Source organism: Osmerus mordax, chromosome 16 (genome assembly GCF_038355195.1).
Source record: "Osmerus mordax isolate fOsmMor3 chromosome 16, fOsmMor3.pri, whole genome shotgun sequence".
NCBI lineage: Eukaryota > Metazoa > Chordata > Actinopteri > Osmeriformes > Osmeridae > Osmerus > Osmerus mordax.
In genome coordinates this window covers 6,551,744-6,568,144 of record NC_090065.1, presented here as the reverse complement: position 1 = coordinate 6,568,144, position 16,401 = coordinate 6,551,744, and the positions used below count along the sequence as shown (strand labels likewise).

The 16,401-nt window shown below is 45.2% G+C and overlaps 1 protein-coding gene across 3 annotated transcripts in view; it reads left to right on the top strand.

Moving 5' to 3' along the window:
- LOC136959317 (receptor-type tyrosine-protein phosphatase F) overlaps positions 1-16,401 on the top strand; it is a 110,905-nt gene that overhangs the window by 30,442 nt on the left and 64,062 nt on the right. For all 3 annotated transcript variants that reach the window (XM_067253620.1, XM_067253621.1, XM_067253619.1), the window contains exons 2-3: positions 5,443-5,621; positions 15,967-16,112. In XM_067253620.1, coding sequence (XP_067109721.1) covers positions 5,519-5,621; positions 15,967-16,112 — 249 coding nt within the window. In that variant the 5' untranslated portion in view covers positions 5,443-5,518. The remainder of the gene's footprint in view (positions 1-5,442; positions 5,622-15,966; positions 16,113-16,401) is intronic.

The window sequence follows — 16,401 nt, the reverse complement described above, 5'->3', positions numbered from 1 at the left end:
TGCATATTTAACACTCCCTCTGTACAACCCTTGTTACCAAACATAGGGAAGCCCAAGGTGTCTTCACACGGGCTGGTGTCCTCTTTTCAGTAACCACTGATGAGCACGGTTGGACTGAGCCTGAAGAGGAGATTCTGTTTGGGTAGACATTGATCCTGGCCCAGGGACCCCCCTCATTTGCCAGCTTCCATGCCATCACACTGTTTGTCTTGTTCTCACCCAGGCTCCCAGAGACAGCCTCAGGGGCCAGCAGGGTTGGACTGCTCTTTATGTGAGGGTGTGGTTGTGTTTGTGTGTGTGTGTGTGTACATGCATGCTTAAGCCTTGGTCCCACCATGTCATTTTATGATGCCATCTGCCTGCAAATAAACCCTCAAGTGTCTGTATCCTAACCCATTCTCCTGACTGCCCAGTGTGTGTTTCATTTACATTTTTACATTTAGTCATTTAGCAGACGCTCTTATCCAGAGCGACTTAAGTAAGTACAGGGACATTCCCCCCGAGGCAAGTAGGGTGAAGTGCCTTGCCCAAGGACACAACGTCATTTGGCACGGCCGGGAATCGAACCAACAACCTTCTGATTACTAGCCCGACTCTCTAACCGCTCAGCCATCTGACCCCCAGTTTCTGTGTGTTTCTGTGCACGTACATGTGCTGTTCATGCTGATGTTATAGCCTTTGAAATGTTCAGCTTATGTAGACTCACAGCTAGACTCACTGTAATGTTGGATTGTAAGAGCCAGGTTTTAAAGTAGGCAACTTTGGCAGCAGGACAGTAGACCGTTGAAAGTTATTCGATTTTTAAAATAGTCACAAATGTAAGGTCTTACGAGGCATCTTTTGACCAGCAATTTCAGTTACCACCAGCAATAATTCTACTTGTTTGCAGTGACCTGTGTGACCCATAGGTTTAATACTGATTCTGGTAGGATCCAAGCGGTGGCCAGCCATGTTCTCAATAGTAGTTGAGCTGATTCATTAGACTTTATTGCTGTTTTATGATGAATGTCAGTTTTACATTGAATCCATGGGTGATTTATCCAGGCTTTCATACCAGGCTTTTTCCCTAGCTCTGTGTAGGGCAGGCCATTTATTCCTTGCTCCATTCGTCGACAACGTCAATAATCACTTTGCGATAAATTCAAATTGAAGTGGCTCTCCTGTGTGTGTCTTTTCTGCTCTGTATAACACATATAGCTTTTCATCTGAATCGCCCACCGATTGATCTGCAGCCATACGGACTACTAGTCCCTTAGAGGACCCTGTAAATCTCAACTCCACTGGTAATTTATGTAAGTCCTTGAGTTTTGTTAAATGTCCAGTCAACCGGAATAAATACCAATCGACACTTTATCATATGGAATACGTAACAGCCCTCCCATTCTGTGCCGTAGTGACTCATGGTGTCAGCCAGTCTTGATGTGATCTGAGGGCAAGCCCTGCTGAATCCAGTCCTCTTCCTTTAGCAAACTGAAGCCCTGTGCGTCATCAGAGAGTGTAGTGTGTGTCATGTCTTAACGGTCTGTGTGGATGTGACGACTCTCTTATTCGATGTCTAATTATTAAAGTGGCTCGGTCGCTCCCGCACATTTATCTAATTTGAATGACACACTGTTGAGGAGCGGCTCCTGACCTTGTTGTTGTTTATCACGGGAAACAGTGGGTCACTTTAGCATTTTTTTGTTCGGCGTAATCAGTTTTTGTCACTAGCTGCTCATTTCAGTGAAGTGCACTTTGACTTTTTTTAGCACCCAGCAGTAAAGCATTTACAATCAACTCCGCAGGACAGACTTGTAAACAAAATAGCTTAGTTGTAAAAAAATAAAACATAAAGGTTACAGGACATTAGCCTTTGTTGTACTGAATTTCAATACACTGTATTGTAGCAGCACTGTAAAAAGCATGCACGGTAAGGTCTCCTGAAACAGCTATACTTTGAGTTGAAGGAAGCTATTCGATTACCTTCCCTTTTCATTTCAATTGAAAGAAAATCTTTAATGTCTATCGCATAATGCTAAAAAACCTTAGGCCAGAGGCTCACCAAGTAATGTAATATTTCTGTGCAGGCTCAGCGGTGTGTTGTAGTCTCCTGAGAGCTTCTTTTTCTTGCTTGCTTTTCTCTGTCTCTCTCTCTCCCCCTCTCTGTTTTGCTGCCATGGCATGGAGGACTAAGCCCAATCAAAGGCCAGAGCTGTACAGTGCTGCTGTGCAAACGCTCTGCCTGTGATTGTGTTTATGGAGCCCTGTAGTCTGGGCCCTGTAGTCTGGGCCAACACAACCCTCCCTGGGTTGCCTTTATCACCTCTAGAGACGGCCATGATTAGGTCTGCACACCACACACAGGCAGACATATATCTCGGCTCACTCTGCTATGCTGCACGTCGGGTGAGCTATAGAACAGGTGGGAGGAGAGAGAGAGAGCTAAGCTAATTACATTGTTTATTCAGCCTTCTTGTCTGCAGCGTTATTACACTGCCTGTGTCAGTGAATAGGTGGCTACACCTCCCGAGACTCCAAAGCGTGGTGTCCTGAACGAGGCTTATTTAGGGCGTTTGACCCATGTTGCAAATGACTGATCCATACGGTTTGAGATGGGCACCTTAGCTCTCTGTCACAGCAGAGCTAGTGCTGATGCCGTTTTCCCACATGTCTCTGCGAAGCTGTGTTTTAGATGGGATAAACATACCCAGAGTGAATGTGGGGAGTAGATGCTGAAATGTTGACCTGATGCGAATGGAGGTCCTGTTGTCGCCCTTGACTTCACAGGCTAATACAGCCATGCTGTTTAAGTACCCCCATTGTCTACAGTAATTAGTATGCATCACCTTCACAAACAGTATGCACCCACAAAGTCCCACTGAAACGCAGACATTCACATGCTTATTCACAGAATAGACGCAAACTCCCGACTTGTTTTCCAAGTTTCCTTCACTCCCACACAATGGTAAACAGAGCGACGCGGTTCTCCGAGCCACATGCTCATTTTTCAGATCACAACGCCTGGCTTTTCCTGCGGTGTGTTGCTGTTGCAGAATCAGGTTTTGCTACAGAGCGCGCGCACACACACACACACACACACATACATTCCATTGCACACACACACACGCCCAGACCCCCCCACACAGGCAAGCTCGCAGCAAATGTCCCACTGTATTTGCGTGCAGCAGGGAGAGGTGCCAAGCCGCGCTGGGATAATAAGTAGTTAAATAAATAAAGAATAAACATGGCTCTAGGAATCCGTCTCATTGAAGATGAAAAGCATCTGCCTCTTCCTGGCATCTGCTGTGAAAGATATCCCTCCACTGCCGACAGTTCGGCGCACGGCGAGCAGCCAAGTCTATCAGCCTCGCTCTCTACCTTCCGACTCCAACTAATGTCATTCTCACGCAGGGAAAAAAAAGCAAAACAAAACTTCGAGCCAACAAACTTGAATATGAAAATGAAGAAAAACCATGAATGCGGTTTTATTTTGCAAAGTTAACTTGAGGTTTATCTTTCTGTAACTTTAAGGTGTCCTTAGACGTGTGAAGGGTCTTGGGCTTTGATTTGCTCTTTGGCACACTTCCTAGTGTTCAGTGTGTCAGCTTTTCTGTGGCTGTTTGGGCTTAGCGCACTACAATGAGCTGCTTTCTCAAGACCAGTGAATGAAACAGGGCATAGATGGGGAGGATCGAATGTAAGTGTTTTTCACAGTATCGTCTGACGTTTCTCATAGGTGAACATTGACACGAGGGGTTATTCAAAATGCAATTAAGTCATTCATGGTCAAATCTAGCACTTTGTCTGTGTAGCAAATCGTGACAGAGTTATCCGTTGCCAGTACTTCTCCTCAGACGTGCCTAGGTGATGCACCAGCATCCCCAGCAGTGACTCACGGCACAGCACACCATTCCTTCACGTCACTCCTCTCCACTCATCCGTCTTTCCTTTCTCTGCCAAGCAACTTGTCAGAAAAGATTAAAGGAGAGTTGGGATGAAATTTCCCCTTGTTAAGACCTCCCTCCCACAATGTTTTTCTTGGCCCTGCTTCATAAAGGGGGTGGTCGAAGAGATGGCCCTATGTAGGTCTATGTGTCTCGGCGTTTCCACGCGCATTGAAATGCTCATGAGTAATGGGTTACTCAACACCTTCCCTAGCTTAAGAAAAGCAAGGTTTTTCTCTTCAGAATACTAGAGGTATTGTATCCCTGACACCTCTACTTAGTTAACTTACTGGACTAAAGTTGACTGACCACCCACAAAGCTCTTAGACACTAGGTTTTGAAGAGACTGTGGGATTGCCTAGTCTTAGGTTTCATGTCGACGAATTTTCCAAGAATCAGCCGAGACATTATTCTACACTTTTCTCATGTCATTTTTTTTGTCATGCAGCTGTCTGCCAGTCTTCCTTTATAAATTCCCAGAAAGAAAGTGAAGTATCCTCCTCCTCAGGTACACTGTACTTCCCCTCATTTGAACTTGTTTGATAGCCATGGGGAAGGGTAGAGGGATATGTGATTGAGTTAGGATACTTTGTGTGCAGTAAGCTTATCCAGTTTGGCAATGGACACTAATTGAGTTAGTGGTTGGACAGCATGACAGCCTTTAGGCTAATATGGCTTTAGAATGAGCCAAGGAGAGACAACATCTCAACATCCCAGTTACTTCCTGATGCCTGTTCCAAATGTAAAAATTAATTAGAAAGGCTTTGCCAAAATATTTGTCGGTTTGTTTTCTTGCCGGTCTCTCCATCAATCTCGAGGAACTGGAAAGGGGGAGAAATACATTCAAGAGCTATCGTAATCATGGTTAATTTGTCGAACACCTGCCACCACAACCGCGTCCAGACCCACTTTCCCTGGGGAGGATTTGTGCGTGTGTTAAGTGTTTACTCGTGCGTGTGTGTGTTCTCATGCTGTGATATCATAGCACTTCGTGAGATTTGAGTCCCATCTGGAAGACAGTGTTTCAATTTCTTAATGGGAACATTAACTGGCCAGGGCTCCTCAGGGAGTGAGCCTTTGGGAGGTCCCCCGGTTCACCTTTTGTGGCAGGCTGGGTTAGAGGGGGGCTAGAGGGGGTGGCCTGAGTCCTGGTATCCCCTTGAGCCTTTGTTTCCCTCCAGGATCATTTCCTCATTGTTATACATTCACTTTACTTTCAGCTGTAATGCTGAAGGAGCTTATGGTTCGACTTGAACTTGTATTTTTTTATACTTGAAAAACTGCTCATGCAGATGATAAGGTTATCATATCTTTAGAGAGATCATGTTGAGATATAGCGACACTGCTTTTTATTTGCAAAAGTGCCTTATAATAGGCACTTCTCCAGATGCTAGTTTGTTGGTGTTTACACGAGGCTCTTATACTTGTCTGTTGTCATGCACATTGGAATACATGCAAATGAGCAACACTATGAATCTGAATGTTTTGTCATCTCTGCTCTCTCTGTGTTTCCTTCCAGGTGTTAGTTTTTGATCATCCAAGAGTGGGAAGTGTTTTCTTGTGGGGACCGAGGGGGAGCTGTGCCAACCTGGAACATGGTGCCTAACATCCAGCCGCCAGTGCCCCTCCAGCACAGAGGGGCAGCACCAGTCATGCTGCTTCTGCTCTGCTGTATGGTGGTCTGCTCCCATGCAGACAGTAAGTACCACTCTGGAACTGTAAAATCCCTCTTTTTAGCCTTAAAGCCAGACACGAGGACTAGGACTTTGTATCTGGGTTAAGAGCAACAGTGCCGATAATGTCATTTCATTTGTCAGCTGCCTCCTAAAAGAAGCGTGGCTTTTTCAGAGTGTAGCCGCATTACTACTTGCATATTAATTGTTTGTTTGGACGTTTAAAAGAAATCAACTCCTGCTGTGCAATTTACTGCCTAATTAGACTTCGAACATACTGCTTCAGTCCATTTACATTTAGTCTCCTTGGTGAATTCCAGTAAAGAAAGCATCAACAGTGGAATTTAGAAGGTAGCTTTTCTAACAGTAGTGTGTCTCTGGAAAAAAAGGATGGTTTGAAGTAAATTGGCTCTCCTGGCCCCTGTGACTGAACGGATGTTAGGGTTATAGCATTCTGAAAGATGTGTCACTGTCACTAGGGCCAGAGGCTGCAGGGGTTGGGTGTGAGGCAGTACCCTGCAGCACCCAGGTTCAGGGACAAAATTAATTCTGCGCATGACCCCTGTGAGGCCTCCGTCACAGGGTTACTGTAATTCAATTAGACCTGCTCTACGAAGCTCAGATAGGATTTGTTTTACTGTACCACCCCCCAACCCACATCTCACTCCTTCCTGTCACTCTCTCTCTCTCGCCGACCGAATCCTTAGATTTGAAAACTGGGTCAGAATTAAGCTGACCTCATTCCTATATTACTGGCTCCCACTACTACATTCTGGGAGAGCCTTTATCTAATGACTAATTCAATCACATTTTCACCTCCTGTATGTTCCATGTGTTTTAGCAGAGCGGGCTAAGATTGTGAAGAAAAAAAACAGTGCTAATGCGAAGGTTTTGCGAGACCCCAAAAAATTAAAAAAAAGAAAAGTACACCAGCCTGCCTACACAAACTGGATTTATTGGATCATAATCGTGTCAATCATTTTTTGTAGCAGGTGGCAGCTTTTGTCTTCAACAATGATTGGCTATGTGTAAACCTTTTGTGTTCTTCTTGCCTTTCTGTTCTGTACATGCCTTCTATGTCAACTGTCCCTGTGTGTCTATGAAAGCATGTCCCCTCTGATCCCCAGTTTGAGTAATCATATCATTACAAGCTAAAAAAAAGACCTAGCCAGGCCTTTTAATTACCAGACAAAGATGCTCTTTGTGTGACGTCTGATGTCGTGATGAACTGTAAGTGGCATCTTCTGGTAGTGGACATGGGCACGAATCCACATTCAATAGTCATTCAATAGTCATTCAATAGTCATTCCATAGTGTTTGTGAGGACTGGAGGTAAGGAGAAGGATGGCATGCAAGGACAGGGCAAAGCAGATGTAGACAACTGAAAAAGGGAGAAATAAGATCAGTATAAAAATGACACTAACATTAAGGCCGGAGCATTCATTAGAAGCCGGGTTGGAATCGAGTATAATGCATGTGAAAATCTGAAGGCCTACTATTACCTGGAGTGCAGACTACCAACAAACACAGAATTAGAATAAGACAGGGGGGGGATAACAGCTACCACAAATGGAGGGGTTGTGTGCATTTGTTGTCTGTAATTTATATGGGTGTCAGTTAGGCCTATGCGTACTTGATAGTAGAAAGAATTACAAGGCATGGTAGACAGATCTACAGGGTGGAGTGCCTGGCCACGCTAAACAAACCCTCTGATTACTGTGTCTGTGAATGTTCTCATATGCCAGCCTTGATAGGAAGTTCAATAGACCGAGCAACCACTGGAGGAATCTGGATCCTACCTATATTCCAGAGACCAGAAGGTCTAAAACTCTGCGGTCGTCTGCTTCCCATTTTGGAAGGGTTCGTGCTGGTTCAGGATGGTTAAAGAGCAAACTTACTGTTGTGTTTACAGTACTTAATTACTTACTTCAAACCATTCCCACCTTGTTAAACAAGGTTTATTGGTTTGTGGTTTTGGACTCCGTCCAGTTAGTGCTGCAGGCCTGAACAATTTAATCAGTTTCAATAGTACAGTACATGGAATAAAGCACACACTCACCCTCCCCCACCCAGGATTGTTCCAGTTCTATGTGACATTGTGACATCATTTATCTCATATCATCTTTGAAGCCTGTCTAGCGACGCGTGATTACCCAGAGTGCTGATCTCAGACGCCCCATCGATCCCTGGGGAGCCTAGTCTAATCAGCCCCTCCTTCCACAGCCTTTCCAGTACACAATAGACCAGCACTCAAGGAAGGTCGTACTCAAAGTCACACACCACCCACAACATAACCATTACATTTAAGTGCAGGGCTATCTTTTTGTTGTGCTGTCATTTTGAGTTATTTCATTTGCTTTAATGTGCCTGTGATGTAGTATGTGTGGGCCCCCCTCCCTGCTCTATCGTGTTCTAATCTGGGCCTGCTTTTCACGTGTTGTCTTCATGAGAGTTAAGTCCAGTGAGTTTGTCATTGTGTTCCTCCCACTCCCACTGGCAGCTGGATTAATAAGGCATCCTAAGGAGCTTTCAAAGGTGAGCTTGACTTTACCAAGACAACGTCAGACACTTGAGTCTGAACAAAACTTGTTAGCCTAATATCACCTAAATGGCAAATTACAGGATTGCATTCACAGCCGGGACAAAATTGCCTTCCCATTACTTTAATGCTTAAAAGCCTCTGAAAGAATAAAAGTGTGTTTTACAATCGTTTCAACCACTAGAAGCTGAATGTACTGTATGAGAGGAGTCAAACCTCTGTAAATCAATTATCCATTGTTTGTTTCTACTTGAAAGTGGAGAACAGGGGGGTTAGAAAGGTTGGTGTAGAAGGGTATTGGGCGGCTGGAAATTGGATTGTGTTTTTAAGTGTCCATATGGTCACCCAGCTAAAATTGACACGGATGGAAATGGATTCTTTTTAATTAAAAGTAACCACATCCACCACGGTGAAGCACTTGGAGACTAATGCTGTTAGTCCACAGCTGTGTTCTACAGACTATACTGTCCAAGACAGGGAGGGAGAGAGGAGAATGCATCAAGAGGGGGCAGAGGCGGTGAGGAATGGACAGAAGAGGAAGGGAGGCTAAGATCGAATGAGAGAGAGAGAGAGAGAGAGAGAGAGAGAGAGAGAGAGAGAGAGAGAGAGAGAGAGAGAGAGACAGAGAGAGACAGAGAGAGACAGAGAGAGACAGAGAGAGACAGAGAGAGACAGAGAGAGACAGAGAGAGACAGAGAGAGACAGAGAGAGAGAGAGAGAGAGAGAGAGGCTTTTCATGTTCCTGGTGCAGCAATGTCAGGATGGCGGAGGGGAGTGAGGGTCGTCAGAGGTTAATGATGTGAGATTAATAGTTTAATTAGGCGGCTGGATTGCAGGGCCAGAGGCAGTCACCCAAACCCACCATGGCCTGGATTCAACACCGCCAGCAGATGACAGGACCAGCAAGTGTCCTTTCCAGAGAGGGCACATGGAGTAATGGCTCAAGACATTTCAATCTAACTGTTTCCCATTGTTAGGTTTATGCACACATTAGCCACATCATCCACGTGTCAAGGTTTTGATGGGGATCTCTGACAGGGAGTAGAGGGGTCTTCTCAACATGAAAATTGGGTTGGTGTCTATTATGTCTATCTGTCATTATTACAGATAAATGTTTGGCATCAAATATTGAATGCTGAGAGGTTATTCTTGCCATGGGAATTAATCACTCAAAGTATTATTGGAAATAAATATCCCCACACAAAACTAAAAAAACTCATTGGACCACTCTATAAATCATACTATTATTCATATTCAAGGTGTCTAAGGATTCATTTGCGCCTTTCCATATGTAGCCTAATGCTCCTTCATTTACAGTCACTTTAGCTCTGCTGTTTATCAGGTGCTCCTCCAAGGCACAATTAAAGGCAATTAAAATCATGCAAAACAGCCTGGGAAAACAGTGTCATAAACATACCTGTGATTGAGGAGATTTTGTTTTTATCAGTAGGCTGTCTTGACTGCAAATCAGATGTTTAAGTGTTAAACTCTCCGGATTGTTGCTTATAGACTAAGCCAGGGTCTGTTTGTTGTTCCAAGTCCCTACAGTAGCATAATTTAATTTCACCCACAGCGCAGTTGGGGGTGAATACAACGACTTTAGACCCCTGTACAGGGTGGGCAGGGGGATGAAATATGGGAGAACAATAACAAGGGAGGTCTCTCTGGGAAAGCTAATTTCAGGGAGACAAATTAATAAGGTTAGTGGGGTCGGACAGGGGGTTGCATTGTGATGGATGACGTAAGTCCCAAAAGGGGGGTCTTCTGAATACTCACCCTACTGACTGAGTCGATCCCCTACCCCCCCTGCCCCCGCCCCCTCTCTCCCCTCCACCCCCACCATGCCTTTCCTGCATTCACTGATCTCTGGCCCTCTCTCGTGCACACCACCCATCTTCCCTCTGGGGATCACTTAGCCCTTTCCCCACAACTGGTCCATCAATGACAAGGGCCATGCCTAGGTGACGGCTGCCCTTTAGCCAAGTGCATTAACAAAGCCCCCCGCCATCCCTCTCCTCTACGCCCCTCCCACCTCCACTTTAGAGACTAGTTGACCATTAACATCACAAAGGGCTCCAGCCGCTGCATAGTCATACATTCAAATGTTGTTTTCCTCCTTTCACTGTTCTGCAACTGAGAGGCTCTCTGGTGAACAAGGTGCATCAGAAAGTCTTGCACACAGACAGTGTCTGATTCTGCCTTTTAGAATGAGGTCAGTTTAAAATGGCAAAAACAAATGTGAAATGTATGTTCTTCTCATGTTATAAAAATTATTTTGAAGACCTCATCTCAAAAGGAAGAGGGCGTAGTCTAACAATTGTAGTGGAGCCATACAGTGGGAGATGTTTCTGGCAAGCAAACACCTAAAATGATCCGCTGCTTATGGGGGAGTCAGGTGGCTGAGCGGTGAGGGAGTCGGGCTAGTAATCAGTTGCTGGTTCGATTCCTGGCCGTGCAAAATTACGTTGGGCAAGGCACTTCACCCTACTTGCCTCAGGGGAATGTCCCTGTACTTACTGTAAGTCGCTCTGGATAAGAGCGTCTGCTAAATGACTAAAATGTAAATGTAAAATGTATGGGTTTCAGTTTGGGTTTCCCTCGACAGTGAGAGAGGATCTGTACACCTTCTCACTCACTGGGAATGTAGAAGTTACTACTAAGATCAAACACCTAACCTAAATCAAGGAGGTATAAGTCTCAAAACATCTAATCGTCTAGTATTCGTTACATTAGCTGAAAGCACTAGTGTTTTTATAGACTGTGTCTTATTAAAAAGACATTTTGTGTTATGTGGACAGAGAATTTCTAGACACACTACTACAGTGCATCTTTGTCTGCCTTGTCTCTTTGAACTGATATCCTGATGACATGCCTGGCCACATGTAACGTGGCACGTTTGAACAGACAGGGAGGGCACCAGTGGAAACGCCTGAAGTCATGCGAAACCTCAGGCCCACCTTTTTATATGATACAACTCATCTTAATGTGGGGAAGATCTTTATCATCAAACACCCACTAGAGCCTAAACAAAGGCATTTATAAATAGCAGCTATGAAAGCTCACCTTGGCTGTGGTGGCAAGTACCTTCGGTATTGAACGTCCATTCTTCTTCATAACAATTGCGTATTGTCAAGACCAGGCAGTGTTAGAGAGTCAGACTGGGGACATTGCTACAGTATCCGCCTCTCTTCTAAGGATAAAAGCTCTAATAGTTTTAATGTTGCTCACACGGGGAGGAGAAGAAAGTTGGGTAATTGCACTCAGAGTTTATGTTCTTCTCTCCTCCGTCCTGAATAATTCAATGAAAGCTGGAGGGTCCAGATAGAAGCCTTTCCTGATTGTCATAGGGAGGGTTGAAAGTTTAATGCTGTTGTTCTTTCTGTGTGTGTGTATTTTCCTGTTGAGAGGTTGATCTTGCATATAATGGGGGTGATAAAAACCTGTTTGTTTAGTAAGAACATGTTTAGGTTGTGGCTGAGTTGTTTGGCCTAAATGGCTTGGATGTTGTCCTTTTGAGGCTGCGCTTCTTTCTTTTGGTTAGGTAATTGGTATTCATGAACAACATAGCCTGTTATTGATTATTCGACAGTGCAAGCTATTGCTACAGTGTTATATTTACAATATAGCAAATATTAGTGCAGTTAGTTCCAGCTACATAATGTTTATGAGATTAAACAGGCAAACTAAAAGGCTTTTTACTTGATCTAGGTAAATAACTAGCCAGGGAGACTGCATTATGGGCTTCATTGCAATAAAGCCTGCAACTCTGCAAATGGTCTGAAAAAACACCTTAATGGAAGGCTCCCATTAAAAGCAACCACAGCTGATGCCATCTGACAAATTCCCACTAAGTGTGCCGAGTGAAAATGATAACTTGCTAATTCATTATTAATTTGAATTAATGGTTTGCACTCGGCCGTGGCATATCGATCCTCGCACTCAACTCAGCAGAGTGGCTCTCAATGGGTGCTCTAGCAGAACTTGGGAATCCACAAACTGTTGGCCACACCAGTGCCATTGACTCCCTGCTGTCTCTGCATTCATTACTGTCTTTTCTCCGGAGCCTTCCGACATGAAGTGGGAATCTTCAGTACAGCTGCCCGGGAAACATGCCATAGCACCGCTGTTGCCAGAAGCTTTACAGCACAAACTGAATGAGGAGCCTATATCATGATAAATACACTACCGAGCCATTTCCCCATTTATTCATTTGACAAGCACCCCCTTTCTTGCCCCTTCACTGATACGTGACACATTTTCAATTGCCTCATTCTTCACCAAGCCACCACCTTAACCTGCCCTTGCTCTGCCAAATGCATGACGGGAAAGGTCAAAGGGTAATTTGTGTGTTGACAGGTGTTCCTGGTCACCTGTTCCAACACCTCGGGATTTGTTTGGTTTGGAACAAAAGAGTCTCTAACAATACCCCAAGGACCTGGCAGGTCAAGACCTCAGGTGTCTTTCATTTATGCCCTGACCTCTGATCCCAGCGACACCGCTGTAGGCACAAGTTAACCTGAGAACACCCCGCTAATCCCCCCACACACACCGCAAGGCCGTATAATGGACTGCCTCAATGCTATCTATTACAGGGATCTATGCAGATTTGTCAATAGGCAGACTGGGGGCCAGATCTAATCTGGTGGCCGGTGTGCCTATCTCTGGTGTTCTAAGTGAGAAAACACCCGTCTGTCAATGTAGAATGAGGGAGATATCTGGAAATAGATAACCTGAAGCCTGAATGAGGAGGAGGGGAGAAGTAAGCTTTCTGTGGACAGTGTGGATTACAGTGGCTTCCGTAGTGGTGTTCCCGTGGAGATGGCAGAGAGGAAAACAAACCTCAATTTAAATGAAATAAATGTAACAATTCGGTTGTGTTTGCTTAAATACTTTCTCATCACACTGGCTGTATCCAGCGCTAATCGAAGGATTTGCTAACATACCCAGACAGGTCACTTTGTGTGGTAGTCAGACACATCTCACTGTATTTCTCATGTGGCTGTGTCATATCTGACAGGCTGAAAATAGAACTAAACTATGAAAAATAGGGACGCTGGGTGTTTCTTCTTGTAGGAAAGAGCTGATGAAAATTGTCTACCAGCAGGGTTTCCTAAAATGCCAGTTAAGAGAGAAATATAGGACTACAAGAAAATATAAGAAATAAGAACTTTCCGGAAATAGATTTGGCACGAGCAAACCCCTACCATCCAAATGTAAGAATTGATAGGGTACCCTAACCCCCAAAGATGTCGAGGGGCCTGGGTCAAGGCAGATGTTTCAGGGCTACCAAGCATATTCAAGGAAGCATAAATCAAGGGCGCACATCCGAAAATACACTCTTGTCAAGGTCCTCTCAAAGGTCAACGCTGAAGATTTGTGAAGAGAGATGGTAGTCTGGTTAAGAGGATTAATTCATCAAGGGCTACCAGTGCCCTCTTGTGAGGTTGTGCCCCTTCCCCCAATCCCCACTCTAACCCCCCAATCCCCACTCCACCCCCGCCCCAAAAGAAAAACTCCCAGATTTGATTTAGCCTGTTATAGCTACCACTATACAGGCTTTAAGTCTGTGTGCTTATTTTGAAGCATGTGCGCTAATCTGCTTAATGCGCCCTGATTGTAGCACTTAGCAGAGATGGAAATGACCCCCATATGATGATAAACATTAACAGAAATATTGCTGACAGATGTTACCCGAAAACAACTCTTGAAAATCTGAATGATGCTAATCAAATCTTGATGCTGTGAACCCTTTAAGGCCACTGATGCACACACATACGCACACAGCCATATCAGGAGCAATCTTCCCCTCCTTCCCTTGCTTTCTCTCGCGGTTGCCGTGCAGTTTTGCCACTGTCATTCTCTCGAAAAATCCTAATCTAAAGGATTGAAAGGATAGGCTTATAAAAAGGTGTATTTATTATGTCATGTCAATCAAAACCTCGTCTCCAGCGAGAGGCAGGGAGAAAATGTCATTTAAATGTCAGGTTGGCAGGGGTAGTGGGAGAGGTCAGGGGTGAGCTGGCTGGATGTGTAAGACGTGTAGAGTGCATACACATGTAGCTACACAGTGCAGGTACACAGGCAGGCACGGACACACAGTCCGCACTCACTGACACTTCACCTGTTTGTTTTTTAATGGAATCTCCACACAGACAGCCTTATCCTGTTTTTATCTCACTGTCTCCCCTGTGCACTTTAGTTTTTACCTTACTTCCTTTTTCCCCCGAAAAACCAACACACACTCATACACACACAATCTCCCCGCAGTATACCTCCCTCCTTTTGTATCACGCAGTCCACATATCTAGAATCTAGTGCTTACACAGCCAGGGTACATGGTTGTGGTGATGGGTTAAAAGAAGCTGAGCTGCAGTGGAGATGTCCTAGAGCAAGGACAATGTGCCACACCGTCACCACTCCTCTCCCGCTCCCCCGCTCCTCCCGCCAGCAGCAGGAGGACACACACACCAGCACGCATGCACAGCACACAGACGCTCTCTCACACACACACACACACAGACGCTCTCACACACACACACAGCACACAGACGCTCTCACGCACACACACAGCACACAGACGCTCTCACACACGCACGCACACACACACACACACACACACACAGACGCTCTCTCTCACACACACTCACACACACAAACTTGGGTACACACACAAACATGCATACACACAGGCACACACATACATCCATAGAAGTAGCATTGGCAATGAGCAGGAGGATGATTCAGCCCTGGCACACTGAGACACTGCGTGTGTGTCTAGCAGGAGGTGCTATGTTATGTTAACTAGATATTGATTTTGTTCTCCGTTGCCGGCGGATCTTATATTAGTACACACAAAAAGACATAGGCTTGTGGGGCAGACTGGTTTTCCATGTTGTGGGAAAACACACACCACATGTGTACACAGCGTGATAATTCAAAGCCTGGTGTGTCTGTGTGGGGAGGGCCCCCCCTCCATTACTAGGGCTGAGGTGAACTTCCCTCCTCTGCCTCTCTGTCTAATAGAGCTGAAGATGAAATATGGTGTAGCACGGAAGATAATAAGGGCTTTAAAATCTCAAGCATGTTATAGATTACTTTACAGTGCAGGGTGTTCAATGGCATGTTTAGTAGGTTCTGCATCGTGTGTTAGTGTACATATTTGTTTTTATGTCACCTAGTTGGGGTGGTGCTGGAATGGGTTTCGTCGTTAGACACGCTAAGCTGCAGGGCGTGGCACTAGCCTGTTTCCGTCACACATGAAACACGACATGTGCGCGAGGAATGAAAACGAGGAGAAAAAGCAGGGCCGATGTCTTAAGCTGTGCCTTGTCAACACATAAACAGTAGAACATAATGGAGCGTTCTGTAATAGCATTGTAGCATAGCAACAACCGAGACTTTAACACCGTGTCCCTTTCGGAGTGTCGAAGGGTTGATTTGAAGTTTAATCGAAACGGTTGTAATTTGACTTCCCATGGACTGTGCTCCTTGCTTAGTACAGGATGGATAGTCCATGTTTTTGATTGTCTACTTCCTTCGGAGAACATAATAAGGCCTGGAACACCCTTATTTTTGGAGTGCCTTCATCCCAGCTTGGTGTACAGAAAGCTGAGGGTGAAGACACACGGAGATTGGGAGCTTGTTCCACCATCCCGCCCCAGGTGTTCACAGCGACAATAACCGAGAACTCTTTTATTGTCAGCTTTGTTATCGAGTAAACGATATCCGTAGATAACCCGTTTTACATGGTAAGCTGTGTGCGACCATGGCGCCAACATCCTTTCTTTCTCTCTTTTCATGTCCACCCTCTCTTTCCCTGTGACGCTCTCAGGCACGCCGAGTTTCGTCAAAACCCCTGAGGACCAGACGGGCATCTCGGGCGGAGTGGCGTCGTTTGTGTGCCAGGCGACGGGGGAGCCCAAGCCCAGGATCACCTGGATGAAGAAGGGGAAGAAAGTCAGCTCCCAGCGCTTTGAGGTGTGCACCCGTAGCCCAGGACTATGTGAGCGCCAACAGGAAAGCTCTTGCCGGCTCACACGCATGCCGTGCACACACACGCGTGCGCGCGCACACACACACATATATTGACCTAAAGAAGCCCCATGCACAGCCAAATTCACCTTTAGAGAGAGTAACACTCTTCCCCACAAAGACACACACACACACACACACACACACACACACACACACACACACACACACACACATATATATATATATATATATATATATATATATATATGTTTAGTGTAGCTGCTCAGCCCTC